The sequence below is a fragment of the Sebastes fasciatus genome, chromosome 13, assembly GCF_043250625.1.
Source record: "Sebastes fasciatus isolate fSebFas1 chromosome 13, fSebFas1.pri, whole genome shotgun sequence".
NCBI classification, from domain to species: domain Eukaryota; kingdom Metazoa; phylum Chordata; class Actinopteri; order Perciformes; family Sebastidae; genus Sebastes; species Sebastes fasciatus.
In genome coordinates this window covers 17993716-18011398 of record NC_133807.1, presented here as the reverse complement: position 1 = coordinate 18011398, position 17683 = coordinate 17993716, and the positions used below count along the sequence as shown (strand labels likewise).

General features: G+C 40.1%; 1 protein-coding gene across 1 annotated transcript; it reads left to right on the top strand.

Moving 5' to 3' along the window:
- The first annotated feature begins 9165 nt into the window (after positions 1-9165).
- On the top strand, positions 9166-17546 carry LOC141780614 (tripartite motif-containing protein 16-like protein). The gene is made up of 5 exons (XM_074655914.1): positions 9166-9284; positions 14449-14475; positions 14645-14710; positions 15069-15208; positions 16751-17546. The coding sequence occupies exons 1-5, from the start codon at positions 9230-9232 to the stop codon at positions 17144-17146; spliced, it is 684 nt and encodes a 227-aa protein (XP_074512015.1). The 5' UTR covers positions 9166-9229; the 3' UTR covers positions 17147-17546.
- The last annotated feature ends 137 nt before the right edge of the window (positions 17547-17683 follow it).

Here is a 17683-nt window from a genome sequence, read left to right as displayed (position 1 = left end):
CACTCAGCTGTTTAATCCTTTTCAATACAGTCAGGGGTTTAGCCTGTTGGGATAAGAGCAGCTGCTGCTATCCCCCAATAAATGTCAACTGTTGTGGTAGTAAATATTGTTTATATAAACACCATACACAGAAATATTTTCCTAATATTCCTCCAAATGCTTCATGCATGTGTATATAGACTGTTTCTAGCTTTCTGTTGTCTCTCATCCCTTCTTTATTCAGCATCCTCTGATGTATTCCAGACCTTAACAGTTTCATAAATCTCTCAAGAATCTTTCAAATAGGTTTGCTCACAGAATCAGACCTGAATGTTAAATTGATTTATACATTAATTATTTAAATGTGTTTATTTGATTTTGTATTTTAAAATGCATATCTAAACATAGAAAACACAAAACATTTCAAACATAATCATAAAAACACAGTGGACTACTAGATCACAGTCTGAGTGGGAAGTCTGTTTTTGCTTTACTTTTTTTATTGCATGTTATTTTATTTCTATTTCAAGCCATGAGCCACTCAGGACCACACCATCTGTTATTCCACCACCGTCTTTTAGGTGTTTATTCTGCACAGAAAAAGCACCGTCTTTAAAGGGCGACCTCCAGTCTGCCAGGGATCCTGACATTTGTGGGGGAGCCAATGTGAACATCTTTTTCTCCGCTCCATGCTATTGCCACCTATCTGTGTATTTATAATCATGAGTCAGGAAGAGAGATCACAGATTCAAAACAGCTTTAGGAACAGAATGTCCCAAAATCCCTGTGTCAACATCGCCTATCCTCTTCCTCACGTCAGTCAGTCAGTCTGGCTGTTTTTAGTCCCCGTGTCAAACTGTGAGGAATATCCTCTTATTTTAGGAGGCTCAGCACTGAGCTTCAACACTTCAGTGCCTTCTGGCCCCGTCCAATCACCAGCCAGGCCTTTCTCAGAACGACCCGCCGTCCCGCTCTGTGGTTGCTCTTCAATGTTCTCTTCTTGCTGTACAACATGAGAAATAAGGTGATAACAACAGCTGAGGGAAACGGGAGAGTTAGAAAGAAGCGAGCCGGACACCAAAAGTCATCAGTTTGTAAAGAGATCTGCGTCTGTCAGGTGGGGGCGGCGGGGGGGAGAGGTTAGACCGAGAGAGAGAAGCTGCATGTTTTCATGTGATATCATCAGAGTAACATGTTTTGAAAGGTTTCCTCCCAAACAGTCTTCTTCAAAAAAACTCAACAAGCTCAGCTATTTAACTTTCAGCAGAAACCCTGATGAATCATGAGAGGCCTATCAGCAGGGACGGTGATGTATGTTCGTCTACCAGGAAGCTGGGGGACATGCGACACATGATTGTGGTGATCTTTAGGAATGGAATCGTGTGTTTGCAGTTACACTGAGACCACACACACAGTACACACATATTGCTTTCAACGAGTGTACAACAGACGACAGGCTAAAAGTAGCATACACCTAAACATAATGTTATATCCAAGTAAAATGGACCTAATGACAAATTATAGTATTAGAATGACAATGCAATAGGATTTAAAAAGCTGCATGTTTTTCATCAAGTAATGTACCACTCTGCCACAGCTTCTCCTTGTGCTTGAACGCTTTGGCCTTCGACAAACCATGATAAATCTCTTTTTGACATGTCTGTTGTGCAAACCGTGCTATCTATCCACGTTTATTGATTCTATTTCTATACATCTTTGCCAGAAGTAAGTTTGAGTCATTTACACATCGATTGGAGTTGTGTATTTGGGAGATGCTCCGGCCGAAGTCTTACCGGATGATCGAACAACGTCTGACAACTCCCCACACCTTTCTGACGTGAGAATTGGGGGACTGACAATCGACGGTGCACCCAGTTCAAGTAGTGACTGGCCAGCTGTGCAAAGGTGAGAAAGTTGGTTTGATCTTCTCTCTCTAGCTCTCTTTTTCTATTTCTGTCAGTCTGAACAATCGAGTGCAACATTATGAATGCCTTCCAGGAAAAATAGTCCCTATATTTAAACAATTATCACGTCTTGCCCCTCTCTATGATGGCCGGCTTTTCACCCTGCCTTCAAGTGTGGACGCTCTATAAACCCTACGTACGAAGTAGTTATTTTTGAGCATGTCCCCACCTTAAAGTGGCAGTAGGCAGTATATATTTTTGGCATCATTAGGCAAAAAGTTCCATAATAACCTTTCAGCATATTGTAATTCAAGTGTTCTGAGAGATAACTAGACTTCTTCACCTCCTCATGGCTCTGTTTTCAGGCTTTAGAACATCTAGCCCATGACGGGAGACTTTGACCAATCACAGGTCATTTCATTGAGAGAGCGTTCCTATTGGCTGTACTCCGGTCATGTGACCAGAACTTGACGTTCCTTCACCAGATTTCACAATGGCCGTGGCGTCACAAACTTTCTCATTTTACTGAAAACATTTGAGGAGAGAAATAGGCATTAACGTAACATAATATTGATTCATATTTGATCAGCGCTGTCTAGTTTGACCGTTTGGTCGGAGTTCGCGAGTGAATGACAGCCGGCTCTCATGGACGGCAGTTGGACAACGGACCTCAGATCAGCTCTTACTGCTTGTTTTCCTCGGTGTGTGAAATCTTGCAGATGCCGTTAGGCGCACCAGAGGACACAGAGGCACGTGGTTTTTTTCATGTTTCATGTAGCACTGTCATATAGCGACCGTTTTATAAAAATAACTTTTTGTAATCATATTTGCTCCAATCTCGCCTACTTCAGCTTTAACGCCGAAACTTAACAAAACACACGGCTCGCCGCAATGATTATATTTTTCTGTGGCCAGGAGGCGTGCTCATGTGTTTCAGGCCAGAAGAATTTCTGTCAACATGTCACAGGACTCACAGGACAGCGGGTATTCTCTGGCCGCAATTCGCCACCAAAAGTTAAACCACCCCCAACTTTTAGTTTGGCAACACTTTGCTGTAGAATCAAATGACCAAAGCTGAGCTTGCCCGCTGCAGCTTTCCATAGACACTGCATGGCAGCTCGCCGCAGGCCCGCCCTTCGCCACAGCTGTGGTGTGTTTTCGACGCAAGTCAAATTACTCCGTCTCCTTTAAGCTCGGATCTAGTGTCTACCAACTCTTGAGAAAGTTATCTGCCTCTTTAGCCACTAAATGTTCCACTTTCTTCATCAGTCTGCAGAGATGGGTGTTGATTCTCAGTGGATTCAGTACTACTGAACTAACTGCAACCCTTTAACCCCACCAGGGCACATTTTAATTCACTGTTGATGTAAAAAATATTTGGCTTGACGTCATTGTGCAACCTTGGTTTAATCGCTGTAATGAAATTAGATTGTGGTTAAAGTAACCTTTGGCCTGTTCATACCAGCAGCATTTTTATTTATTTATTCATTTATTCATTTTAAACTTCATTCAACCAGTCAAGTCAATTAAAAACAAATTCTTATTTACAATGGCGGCCTGGCAAAAGACGAATCCCCTTGCGGGAAGAGCTAGGTAGGTTAGGCTTTTTCCTCCTCTCACAAAGCAGATGAAACTACTTGTCTCCTTCCTGTCATTGCATCCTTGGCTTTACTCAAGAAAATGAACATCATATGAGGCTCTGCTCCTTACTCCAGCCACACATATTTAAACTGTCCTTAGCACACATCCTGTTGTCAAAAGGGAATGCAGAAAATACAAACTAAAATGCAGAGGCCAGCAGAGGCTGTAAATCATTTCAAATGGTATGTGAATCATTTGAAATAATTGAAATACTATGTAAACCCGTAACAGTTAAGTGACAAGATGGTGCTCTCATGGTTTTAACAACATGGAGAAAGGATATTAGGTATATGATAATATAGTGAAATATTGCAGATGAAAGCATGATGGCAGACGGAGGGAGAGGTTACATACATGAAATAGGCTGCCGCTTGCATAGCAGCAGTTACTCATAAATCTCACGGCTCTCTGTCGCCTGGAGACCACCAATGTCAGCATGACACCATGTGACAGGCAGGACAACCCCCCTCTCATGACAAGTCGTGATTTAGGAGAAGTCACAAGGTTTATGTTGCACTAAAGCTGAGGGGGCCTGTTGATTTTGGCCTGTCGTTGTCACGCTGTAAATCTGGACACTTTAACCATGCACGCTTCATTAATGATGCTCTATGACTAAAATATTATGTCATAATATAATATATAGTATGTCATGAGGAATTCTACTTCTCATAGCTGCTGTGGCTTTATTAGGAGAGGAACGATCAGTGGTGGAAAGTAACTAAGTACATTTATTCAAGTATAATGTCGAGGTGCTTGTACTTTACTTTATTATCTCCATTTTCTGTTTCTGCTTCTACTCCACTACAGTTCACAAGGAAAAATTGAATTTTTTACTCCACTACATTTATTTCACAGCGTTACATTTCAGCTTAATGTTTTACATAAAGCATATACAGTATGATAAGCTTATAAAATACAACACATTGTTAAAGATTAAATTAGTAGTTCCCAACATTTTTGACTTGTGACCCCTTACAAGAAAGCACTGTCACGTTTCAGATGTCTATGAGTTGTTAAATGTTCCACCAAAGAGACATTTCCCCTCTAAACTATCATTGTTTCTTTTAAAGAGGACCTTTTGTGTTTCTATTTTTTTTTTGCATGTAAAAGGTCTGCAAAGTCCAAAGCCCAAGGAGCTCAAACAGAGTGTTTTGTGAAAATGAGCAAAACAGGTTCTCTTTAAATAAGTTTGTAGCCCAAAATCTTTTAGTTTTTTAACATTTCACTAAAAGTTTTTGCAGTATAACTTAGTTTTATTCTTCTTTTCTTTCCCATTAATCATCTCACGACCTCTCAGATTTATCTGGTGACCCTTAGAAGGGGCCCGACTCCTAGGTTGGGAACTACTGGACTAAACTAACTGTATATAAAGTAGTTAAAACTAGCTCCACCCTGAGCAGCTACAACAGTAAAGTGCATCTGGTGCATCCATATAATGTAATATATAATAATATATCCGTCACAGGGGCCAACGAGTACTTTTACTTTTTTTTTTTTAATCAAGCTTTTTATTGTTACCTTAAGAAAATGACTACAACAACCTAAACCATAACAAATCAAGCAATATGTACATATGGTAACAGATAGTAACTGAAAAGATTATCATAATAAAAAATAAATAAGAAATGTAAAAAATATAATATATAAAAACTATTATAATAATAATAATAATAATAATAATAATAAAAATAATAAATAAATATAAATTAATAAATAAATAAAAATTCTCACACCACTTTCCCAGCACCTACTTATATCTCTGTGGTCCCACCTCCAAGAGTACTTTTACTTTTGATACATTTAGCTGATAATACTTCTATATTTTTACTGGATTTTAAATACAGGAGTTGTATTTGTAATATAATATCTGTACATTGTTGTATTGGTACTTCTACTGAAGTAAAGAATCTGAATTCTTCCACCTCTGCATTATTCACAATAAGTTATTAACAGCAGTTGTTTCGGAGACTTGAGTGGAATAAACATACTGAGAGCCGCTGAACACACGAGTGAGAGGAGGTGAGAAGGAAGAAGCACCTGCTGCGTCAATCAGAGTAGAACCGAGAAAACTACCAGGAGTCCCTGAAAAGCATCCCAGCAGGCCTCCACACATTACAGCCTCACACTTATTGTATCCCCCACGCCCAATCATGCTATACATGTCACCATATAGCACCACCATGTTAACGTGTAATGAAGTAACATGATGAAAGGGCATTTAATGGTGGCCGGGGGGGTCATTGACTGTATAATGTTATGCATAGCGCCCCTTAAACACACCCAGGGGTCAGGGTACTATTTAAGCACTCTCACTGACAGCAGTAAGCAGCAGGTGTTGAAATTAGTTTTCATGCCTCACACGGAGCATATCTGGTATTATAGGAGTCGGCGATAAGCGGTAGTTAAACTTCATTAAAATTCTTCTTCTGATAGCACTCTTTCTCATGACAGGGAGTTATTTCCTATTAACTTGTATCAATTAAGACGAAACCCTCCAAACATTATCTGATTCTTTATTGCTTTTCATTTGGTGAGCATGTATTACTGACTGTTGTTGCTAATAACAAGAGACATCAGACTCTTCTCATTACCAGGGCGTCAAATACCGTTGCTTTGATATTCAATACCGCTGCACAGGGCACCATTTAACGGCAGTATAACGGCAGCTCAGAGAAAGTGCTGTGGTCTCGTATTTTAAAGAGCGAAAGAGACACACAGAGCGGGTAGGTCAAACAACACAGGGCTTTCATCCAGGAGACCACTGTTCGTCTCCCGTCCTGCGTTACGTTTCACTTTCACGTTACAATCAGCTGTTTGTTCGTGTCCAGTGTAAAAACATAGTCATTATAAGCCCAATGTTGTTGTTGTCCTAAACATAACTAAGTGATTTTGTTGCCTGAACCTAAGGAATTTTTTGATTGATTCACAACATTAGATACGTGTTTACTGCAGCTGGAAAGAGGCACCGAGGGGTTTGAGTAAGCGTCAGTATTTGACGATTCGGGATGAAAACGTGTTGCAGACATTTATTCAAGTACTTACAATGTTGACATATTTGTACTTTATTTGAGTATTTCCATTTTATGCTGCTTTATATTTCTGCTCCACCACATTTGCCTGATAGATACTAAGAATTTTACATAAACTTATTATATGACCAGTGTATAAATGATGATGCAGTGCTATAGATTTAAAGGAACAGTGTGCAACATTTAGTGGGATCTACTGGCAGAAATGGAAAATTATATTTATAACTATGTTTTCTTTAGTGTAAAAATAAAAAACGTTGTGTTTTCATTACCTTAGAATGAGCCATTTATATCTACATAGGGAGCGGGTCCTCTTCATGATGAATGAGCTGGCCGCCATGTTTCTACAGTAGCCCAGAACGGACAAACCAAACACTGGCTCTAGAGAGGGACATTTGCGTTTTCGTGTCGGCCACCGTAGTTCTCCTACACGCTTGACACACTGGAGAAGTTTCAGTTGGTTGCGATCTGCAACCTCACTGCTAGATGCCGCCAAATCCTTCACACTGGTCCTTTAACTACCAAACAATAAAGTAGGTACAATTAAACAACCATTAAAATGCTGCTTACAGTTCATATTAATATCACAAATCCTCCTCAGTTGTGTGTCACATTCTGCCACTCTGTCCCTCCCTCCAGCCACATTCCCACTGTTCCAAACCCATTCGGTGTTAATCTTTACCTGTCCACCAGATGTCATCCCAGATCCTGACACTCCCATCTGCCCTGCAATCACCTCGGTCTCCTCACATGAACTTCTCCCCACCTGCACCTCATTCCCTCGTCAGGCCCCTTCTATGTTGTTTTCAAGCTTCTGTTACATGAACCTTAGCTTTAACCTTGGCCTTGGACCTTGCACCTGCCTGCCTGTAAGCCCATATACACCTTCACATTGTACTGTCCATGATCGTCTGCATTTCCTCCTTCCTCTGCTGCTCTAATTCACCCCTGTGACAAAAGTGCTGGCACTAATCCAATAATATAAATTATATAATATAAAAGTTTGAAAGGTGCCATTCTGGTTCATGAGTAATTTTACTTTTGAGTAGATTTATTGATAATACTTTTAGATACATGTTACTGAGAGTGAGCAAAATCTCATGAACAACACCTGATAGCAGGTGTTTTGTTGTTTTATGTCTTGTCTATTTGATCCTTAAAGGTTCTCTATACGATATCTAGAGCATTAATATAGCAGCAAACAACTATTGTCTAAGATATAGAGGAGTAATGTCTACCTAAGCAGAAGTCACTCTCCCTCTGCGTGTTGTAATCAGAGCTTTTCCTCCCTTTGTTTACATCGTCGGGCCGGCCGTCGCCATGTTGAGAGCCGTGCGGAGGCAATAGATATGCTCTGAATTCCGTGTTTAGCACCTTCTAAGGCTTAAAGACCTACTAGCTTTTTCTCATGCAAATGTTAATTTAACTTATTGCAAATGTATGCATTTGTTTGACATTTGTTGATAATGTTTTTTATTGTGGTGCAGACACGATATGGATCTTGTGTGTACAAGACATTAGATCCATCCTGAGCGCACAAGATCCATATCTAATGCCAACAAGATAATAGCATGTGCACAAGTTTAAAAATGATGTTTTTGGACTGCAGGGCCTCCGCAGAAATATTTCTAAATATTATTTCACCCAAGCTGCACTGCCCCTACCCGGGCATTAGATTAAGTAAATAAATAAAATTGAAGAAGCAAAAGATTTATGTATTTAGTACTCATTGAAACCAGATTAAGTGCTTTACATGGAAAAGAAATTGAAATGTTTAACTACTTTCCAACATTTATATTTAAGAATTTATCTTTTTTCAATGTAAGTATGAAATGTGGGAGATAAAAGCCGAAATAATGACACCTTCATTACAAATGAACCTTGTGCTCAATTAAAAGTGGTTACTTGAGACGACTGGTAAATGTCAGCAACATCTGCGCGCAGAGTTACAAGCTGTTATTTTCAAGCCCTGACCACACCAGCACTTTAGTACTCTTTGCCCCAACTTCTCTGCCAGCGAGCACTTCCAGCAACTGCTGATTGATGGCATCCGAGATTGTCGACAGCTCTCGGTGAGTAGCTGGCTGCCTTCTTAAATACTGACTCCTCCCATACAGACACAAACACCTATAGCTTGTGTCAGGGTCAGTTTTAGGTGCAGTTTCAAAATCAGCGGCCGTTCGTTCTTGGGTCAGAGGTCATCATGTTGCCAAGGTGACAAAACAAAGCACAAGTATCAACTGCATGTACATGAATTCAGGCACCAACATCTCTAAATATTCCAGACATGTGGGCTCCACCTTTGACCCCCCCACATTGCTGTAAAATTATCTTTCCATAACTCAAATTAGTTTCACATGAATGTGTTTGTCAGATCTGGGGTGTGTGCCTCACGCACATGCTCAGTCCATGTGTATGCAAAAGAGCGTGCATACTTGGCAATATACTGGGCATTTGCTCGTCTCCACCTATCTGATCCCTAGAAAGGATCCAGAGTTTCATGTGACAGGACCGTCCCTTTGGGTGACCATTACATCCCACCAAAACTTTTGCTCATCCCCTCCCTCCCACACACACACACACTCGTTTCCCCCCCCCTCCGCACCTCATTTGGAAGTCAATAAGAGAGACCCTCCAGAGACTCTCAGCCACACTATCACAAGATCTCCCCGATTGATGCCAGTCAGCGCCGTGAGCACCAAGGAAATCATGCCCGTGCCCAAGAAAGCAGGTAAGAAACCATCCACACCTGAGTCTCTATGGGGGCCTGTGAGGGACATTACAGAGTGAATGCATCACTTGTTTGTCATTTAGCATTGATTACAGTTAGCCTCGCACTTATATTTCTTAGCAAAGATAGAAGTTAAAATATATTATACTTTGTTATAATTTAAGGATGTAATGTGTTTTTTTATAATTCTCTGATTGAGTAAAATTTGTGGCCTCTTAAACTAAGCTCAGTTTCTAATTTTCGTGCTTTCCAAGATTTTTATCTTCTCTTCTTCTGCACTGAAATGAATTTGAAATAATAACTCCTTTCTTACTATTAGCAGCTTTGGAGCATCAGAGTATTCATAATCACAATCATAGTAGTTTGTTATGTTCTCTCTCTTTGTGCAACACTATTTGTAAATGTTCAAATCTTTATTTTATTCAATAATTATTCCGTCTGTCACCACTTTAGAAGAAAAGTTCTTTATTGCTTTTCACACTCTTTTATCATGTGCTTCATATGCTGTTTATTTGATGCTGTTAAGCCACCTCATGCTGACCATCCCTGTAAGTCAGCACCTCACCTTGGATTCTGCCAGTTTTTCTCTGGATCATCACTCATGTCAACGACGTGCATTAATGATCCTCTCCAGGGGCGGTTATGGTTTCCTCTGCACTTGTGCCATCACTTACTGAATTCTTCTTAATGTCAAAGCCTCATCTGCGGTTTCAGAGCTTGTATATCTGTCTTGTTTCATGACGCGCCTCTCTCAGCTCTGCCACTACTGCTGGTAGTTCTTCATATCAACATCTATTGTCCCTCTCCTGCTTCTTTTGGGTATTTCTAGTGCTTCCATAACTCAGACACCCCATTACTCCCCCTCCCAACTCCCAGCCCCAATGTCACTAATCCCTCCTCTGGCAGTGGCAGTAATGAAGTGTGAAATGCTGCACAGTGATTCAAGTCCCAAAATGTAAAAAAAAAACATTACGTAACATACGGAACCCCGTCCTCTGCACTTAGATGTCTCTTTAAGGAATTTAAGGAATCAAAACTTTGTCACCATAACTGATAGATAGTAAACTAATGTGATCAGCTAACGTTGGTTGCATTAAAATACACTAAACATAATTGAATAATGTATTTAATGTGGCAATTCTGTGCAGGAGCCCCAAGGAGGATTCACACTTTATAGATCAGTCCCTTTTGTTTTTGTGCCAGCCCTTCCTCTTGAATTCTTCCTTTTCCCAGAATCCTTCATCCATCTGTCTCGCCATGTGTTTTACTTCCTTCCCATCTCCACGTCACATGTGCGCAGGGCTTCCAGCCAAGGATTCTTGACAGGAACCAGAGGGATGAGCCAGGGGCCCATGCCAACTATGTTCTTCTCTCTCCCTCCACCTCATCTCACTATCTTCTGATCTTGCAGTCTCACTGGGATGTTTTGAACCTGATCCGCACAGATAATGTAGCTCTGTCCCACTGTGAGGGGAATCTGGGAATGGAAAAAGTCTGATACGGCCGTCCAAAGCAAACAACCTCATCAAGATCCAACGTTGACCTTTTGGCAGGCTGATCCTTTAAACATGTGCTCGGGAGGACGTAACTTTTTGTATCTTCTCGTTGCTGTGATTCCACAGAGATCTTTTGTCCTTTTGAAGTTACACACTAATCCAGCTCAGTTACTTGACAGTTTTTTCTCCATCAGTTTCATCATCCAATATCCCTGACTTGATTCATGAGGTGTCTTCTTTATGGTCCCTCTGCCTTTAAATATTCCAAAGCCTCAGACCTCACTCGTGCATCCTACTCCATCTCCTCCGTGTCTTTAATGCTGTGATGTCAAATCATCAATCATTTCGACGAGGCGTTTATCTCTGCGAGGCTTTCCTGTTGATCCCGCTGAGCTTGGACAGGCATCCACCAGGATTTAACCTTCACAACGCTGACTGATCTCCAATCACCTACCACACTTACTGCCAGCCTGATATCTCACTCCAAGGTCGCCTGAGGTCAGGGTGATCACCTCATTCCCCTCAGATAGAAGCCAGAAACATTTTACACATTTGGAGATGGATATATTATACGTCTGTCTTCTCATCTATCCTCAGTAATTCTTCTTAATGCCTGGATTGAGTCAACACTATTCCCCAAGACGTTTCTTTCATCGTGTCTCACCTGCTGCGTTCCTTTTATGGACGAGATCAGGACAGAGAGACGAATGAAGTGATCTGTCACCAGCGTCTCTCTGCTCCAGCAATCTCTAAAGGCAACATGACCTTCACTCTCTGTCCTGCCAAATCTGTCCTCCTCTCCTCCTGCTCTGTCCATCTGCTGGTCAGATTGACGCCGGGCCTGCTGCTGAAGTCAGTGAGGACACGTGGACAATCTCCAAAATCTGCTCTGTAATTAGACCCTTAAGCCTCAGTAGGGTCCAATTAATATTTCTGCATGCCCAGTCAATTATCACATTTTCTGGTCTTAGTGGCTTCAGTCAGGTAATTGTGTTTGACATAATGGTCTCCTGCATAACAGTAAGGCCGTATATATATTTAGATTTTTAATTACGGCGCAGTATTTTAGACTTTTAAAGGGACAGCCGAGGATGTCTGCCTTTAAAGCTTAAAGTTGGCCCTCTCACAACACATTCGGCACACTTAGAAGAACCGCAGGCTAACACGATTCGGGGAAGGCAACGCCACCCCCTCGATCACATCCTGCAGATGTTATATACCAGACTCCCAATGTTTCCTCCTGGTTATAATGCTGCTGGTGTCCCCAGCTGAGGGTCAGGCAGGCTGAAGAGGTTATGTTTCCTCAGGCTCGCACATGTCACGGGATAAATCATCCCACCTGAAAGACGCTGACAGGAGCACCAGACATTAAATGTCAGAATATGCAGCACGTAACTGCTTCGATTGGACTATTACTGTACAATAATATGGCTTTTTACAATAATGTAAATGTCATGTAGTGATTGGTTGTGCAGGGTTATCGCAGGTCATATAGCTTTTTAAATCTGTGACTTTAAAGCTAATTTCTTTGTGCTCTTCCTGAGAGGGTGAAAACTTTATCTGATGGTATTTTATCCTGATTATCATCTGCTTCCATTCTGTTCAAACTGTAGTCATTAAATCACTAACAAAGTGAACTATAAGCAACCACAGTTATTGTTGCAAGAACAACCTTAAACCATGTGGCACTCCAGCATTTCACCCGCAAATTGCCAAACGTTGTTTAAACCCACAAACATTTATAGATATTTAAAGGGTCAGAATGTAGTATTTCTATTAGCAGAAATGAAATATACAGTAATATTAATAAGAATGTTTTCACTGTGTGTAAAACCACTTGAAAATAAGAATCGTTGTGTTTTTTAGTTTAGAATGAGCCCTTCATATCTACATAGGGAGCAGGTCTCTCTTCACGGAGTCCGCCGTGTTGCTCCGCCATGTTTAGTTGCCCAGAACGGACAAACCAAACACTGGCTCTAGAGAGAGACTTTCGTGTTTTTTATGTTACCTGAAGGCCACAGTGGTTCTCCGACACACTTGTGAAACTGCGGTAGAATGCAAAACCGTGGTACCGTCAGCCGCAGTCTGACTTTGTTGCTCCTAAAGTAGTGTTATTATGGTAAGGATGGCCTCTGAATGAGGCGAATAGCGTTACCACGGTTTTGCACTCAACGGCTCACGTTACCACAATCCTGGAAAGGGAGGAGTGAGCGGAGGTGTACTCAGTTGGTTGCAATCTGCAACCACACTACTAGATGCCATGAAATCCTACACACTGTCCCTACACAAGAGAAAAGCGTATAAAATGACAATGTAGAATCTGCTGGTATGATATAGCAATAAAACTATGTGATCTTGGGTTTAAATATTTCTCTTAATTTAATCGATACATATATTCAATGAGAGTTGAAACAAGCTGATGCAGAATCATATATATGGGATATTCTCAAACTCAGTGAGAACATGCTATTTTTAACATTAAAAACTGGTGGTTATAATAAGCCTTATATTAAGTATAGAAAGCCTGTTCTCAGGCCCACTAATGCATTTACTACACAGCATGAGCTATATGGAAATCACACTTTGAAGCGCCCTTATATGGAATCAGGAGAATTGAGGCTGTTCTGTCTAAATTTGGCAATAGCAAAGGACACAGAAAATGAGCTAATGTGGTGATGTAACATAATCTGGTAGTTGAGTAAGAGCGATGAGTTAGTTATCTGTTTGAAATGTGAGAAACAGTAACTTGAGCGTGGAAAACTTATTTATGCAGAGGGGGGACTGACCTGACCGGCCAGTATTGGATCACAGTTTTCTCCGAATGTCAGAAGACAGAATGACTCACAGACTGGAGGAGGAACCAACAACAGAGATTATAACACCAGCCCACTACATGACAAACCCAAAGCCCTCGGCGGTGTGAAGTAACAGCATCATACAGAAATACTCTGAGAATTAGACTCCCTGCTGTCAGTGGCAGGGATGTGTGTCCTCCTCAGATGGATGCTCCGGCCTCCAGATTCCTTATGTAGAAACCTAAAACCCACATAGCACACATCCTCTGTGATCTACTGTATATGTTGAGAGTCGTAGGTGATTTACTGTCGATCAACGGCAGCCTGACGGAAGCATTGATGAAGGGAGAGGCTACAGAGGAAGATGAGAAGCTAAAAAGGAGCTGACTGAAGTTTACTTGTCGGTGCCACCCTTACGAGTGTTGAGCATTAAAGAAATGTGTTAAAGAAGTTCATATGAGGCCATAAAACATATTCTATATACAGTGGTGGAAGAAGTACTCAGATCCTTTGGCCTTTGATCAAGAATGGTGTATAGACATTTTTACATTATCTTATTCACAAATTTTATTATATTTAAATTGTACAATTTTATTCTATTTTGGTTTTATTAATAAAATAACAATGAAATAGAGTAGAATTGTATTGTTATTTTATAATGACATTTTCATTGTATTTAAGTTGTAAACATTTTATTATATTTACTCATTATTTTATTAATCACTTATTTTATTGTATTTAAGTTGTATACTTTTATTCTATTTTATCGTTATTGTATTAGTCACTTATTTTATTGTATTTAAGTACTTACATTACATACATTATTATATATATTATTGCAGTGAAATGAAACTCTATGTTTTTCCTTTGCAGGAAGAAAAAACGGCAGTGCTGTAGAAGGTAATGAGCATCATGGTGTATTACTCTTGGGAGGTCTTTATTGTACATCACCAAAGAATAAAGAGAACTATTCATTACTTTAAATAGATGGTGTCATGTAAATGTGATTATCCATTCATGATAAAGTTGAATATTATTATTCCCTTTTAATTCTCTTATCTCTCCTCAGAGAATCTGCCGCCGCCATACGAGCCAAATATCCCTGAACCCACCACCAGGGCTGACTTCATGAAACGTAACGGCTTTTTCACTTTGTTTTCATTTTAAATGTCATATGTAAAAAAAAAAAAAAAAAAATGTTTTGATACTAATTGATGCCACACAATATGAAGTCAAGCTATTAGTGGAAACTAGAGTGTGGAGTCTTTAGTGTGCAAAGATAAATATAATAAATTAAACAAAAAACAATTTAGAAAGTAAATATTTAAATTCAGGTTTAAGGCAATAATTCATCTTTAAGAAATAAAAATTAAATTAAATTATTTATTTATACTAATAAATGTAATGTAAACACTTTTGTTTCCTGGGTCATTTGAACACAAGTTGAATAAGCCTAGTTAAATGTAAATATAATAATAAATTTTTCCTCTCAGATTGGCTGCCGCTTTCTCTGGATGATAAAACTGCACAGAAACTGTTGTGGATTTCAGAGGGCGGGTCCAAGGTGGCCCGCACGTCAGATGCAGTCTGCCCATATCCCAACAGACCTGAGAGATATGAACACTCTCCACAGGTAGGCCTGCCTCTGGTCATGAGGTTAGGGAGGAATCACACCTACAGTGTTGTCTAAATCGTAGACAAAACTTATCTTTCTTGTATGTGGTTTTTATTGGGTTACACTGTCCAATTACAACCAAAACAATGCTTTGTAACTCAGTCACATGGACACATGTTGCTCAGTAATTGGACAGGTTTGACAACATCTCAGGAGACTGAGATGAGGAGACTAAAACAATACGTTTAATTTAACTTTAAATGTAGCTAAACACAATGGTGCTGTAATTTCTATGCAGAATTTTACATATTACACCCTCAGTTCATTTAGTCATGTTAGGATGTACAAGCAAGAGGATATGCTGGCTGTTAGATGTTAAAATCAGTCTCCAGTGGTGGAAGAAGTAGCCAGATCCTTTACTTAAAGGGGACATATGAAAAACTCACTTTTTCGGTACTTGTGCACATACATTTGGGTATCAGGAGTGCCGACCAAACACTCAAACTGACAACCCAGTCAATTTTTTGTGGGATCAGAAAACATGTAATTCAACAAGCCATTCAGATTTGTCTCCCCTTCCTATGTCACATGCAGGCTCATTAGAATATCTCACCCACTGTTTGAGAACTACCTTTGCAAAGGTGCACCATATTTTTCTTACAAGCCAATCAGAGCAGACTGTTTTTTTTTTAGGAAGGGGTCTTAAAGAGACAGGCACTAAAACAGAGTGTTTCAGACAGCGGGTGAATACAGATATATTCAGACAGACAGTATGAGAAAAATAATGTGTTTTTTGAAAACTAAAGCATGTAAACATGTTCTAGTTGAAAACCGAAATACAAGTATGAACCTGGAAATGACCATGATATGTCCCTTTAATTTTAAGTACCAATACAATAATGTTAAAATACTCCTTTACAAACAATTACTACCCCTGTTAAATAAGTGCAGTACAATATTTCCATTTGAAATGTACTAAAGCAGAAATATTGGAGTAGAAGTATAAAACGGAAATACTCAAAGCACCTCAAAAATGTTACTTCAGTAAATGTAGTTTCTTACTTTCCACCACTGGTCTCTTTTTAAATACTTTTGAGGATTCTGTGTTGTTTACAGATTTTTAAGAATAAACTTTCACTAGATAAACTGCATTCAAATTGCAGTTCAGTTATTTTTCATAAAATATCAGACAAAACGTTTCAGTCTCTCTGGACCTTCGGCAAGAGTGTTTGACCAAAACGTCTGATCAATAAATGGGGATGCTGCTGAACAAGAGCAGTGTGCGGGATCTTCTTTTCTCAAGACTCGTGATTCTTTCCAACACACCTGCATCTGAGATTGCTGGATGTGTGAATATCTGCTTTGAAAAAACTATAAAATATCAGAAAAATGCTCATTATAAACTGTGAGTTTAATGGTACACTTATTTTATTTACATTATGTATAACTTATTTTACTTAAACTTAAACCTGCACATTAATTTCATGTTAATAAAGTAATCGATAAATCATTTTGTAAAACTTTGGACTGTAGCTGCTGTGTGCCTCCTCCATTGTTTAGGTGCTGTGTAAGGAGGGTGTGAAGAGCTATCGAGGGTACTGGGAGGTGGACTACAATGGCTGGGTGGTGATCGGGGTGGTCGGTGAGAACGCACCCAGGAAGGGCCAGGACCCTCGCGGCCCCTGCGGCCTCGGAGAGAACATCAACTCCTGGGGCGCCGGCTGGTCTGGCTCCTGCTACCAAGTCTGGCACAACAGCGAGAATGTGGACGTCCAGCTCCCCCTGACCTCCACGATAGGCATCTACTTGGACCAGCCCGCCGGCATCATCAAGTTCCTCACGGTGGACGGAGAGGAGGTGCGGCTGATTCACAAGTTCAAAGCCGACATCCAGGAGAAGGTTTTCCCCGGGTTCTGGGTTGGCACAAATTCATTCTGCCTCATTCGGAAAAAATGATCAGTGACACAGTTGAGGGTTGAGCATGAAGGGAGGGATGGGGGGAGGGAGGGTCAAGTAGTAAGTAGTAAACCTAAGAAGGTGTCGGGAAAGGAGATGGAGAGCTTATGATGTTTGGGGAACAAGTGTTGGAGTTATAAAGCAGAACGTTGTGGCATCTTTGTTTGCTTTCTCTGATTGCATGAAGAAAGGTTATTCATCTCATATTATATCCAAAGATGGCTACTTATTTAATTTACTATTGCGTATCTATTTATGTATTTTATTTAAATTAGTTTTAGGCAATGTTTTGTATGTTTTTTTTAACACGCAGGACTTTGCATGTACTTGAGTGCTTGTTTAACTTATCTTTTTTTATGTGCTGAATTTAGTCAATAAATTCAACTATTGTGTAAAAACACTGACATTGCATTATTTCTGTGTGATACCTTTAGGGCTGAGCAGAAATCAGATCACTTCTTAACTTCAGTAGAGTACTGAGGCCCTCTAGAGGCCTTTAACAATATTACATCCTCACACACAAATATACCACGAGTC

Excerpts from the sequence above, each read along its gene's own strand:
- LOC141780614 (XM_074655914.1), top strand. The coding sequence starts at position 9,230 with ATGCCAGTCAGCGCCGTGAGCACCAAGGAAATCATGCCCGTGCCCAAG. Across the intron at positions 9,285-14,448 it reads GCCCGTGCCCAAGAAAGCAG|GAAGAAAAAACGGCAGTGCT; the intron begins GTAAGAAACCAT and ends TTTCCTTTGCAG. Across the intron at positions 14,476-14,644 it reads AAACGGCAGTGCTGTAGAAG|AGAATCTGCCGCCGCCATAC; the intron begins GTAATGAGCATC and ends ATCTCTCCTCAG.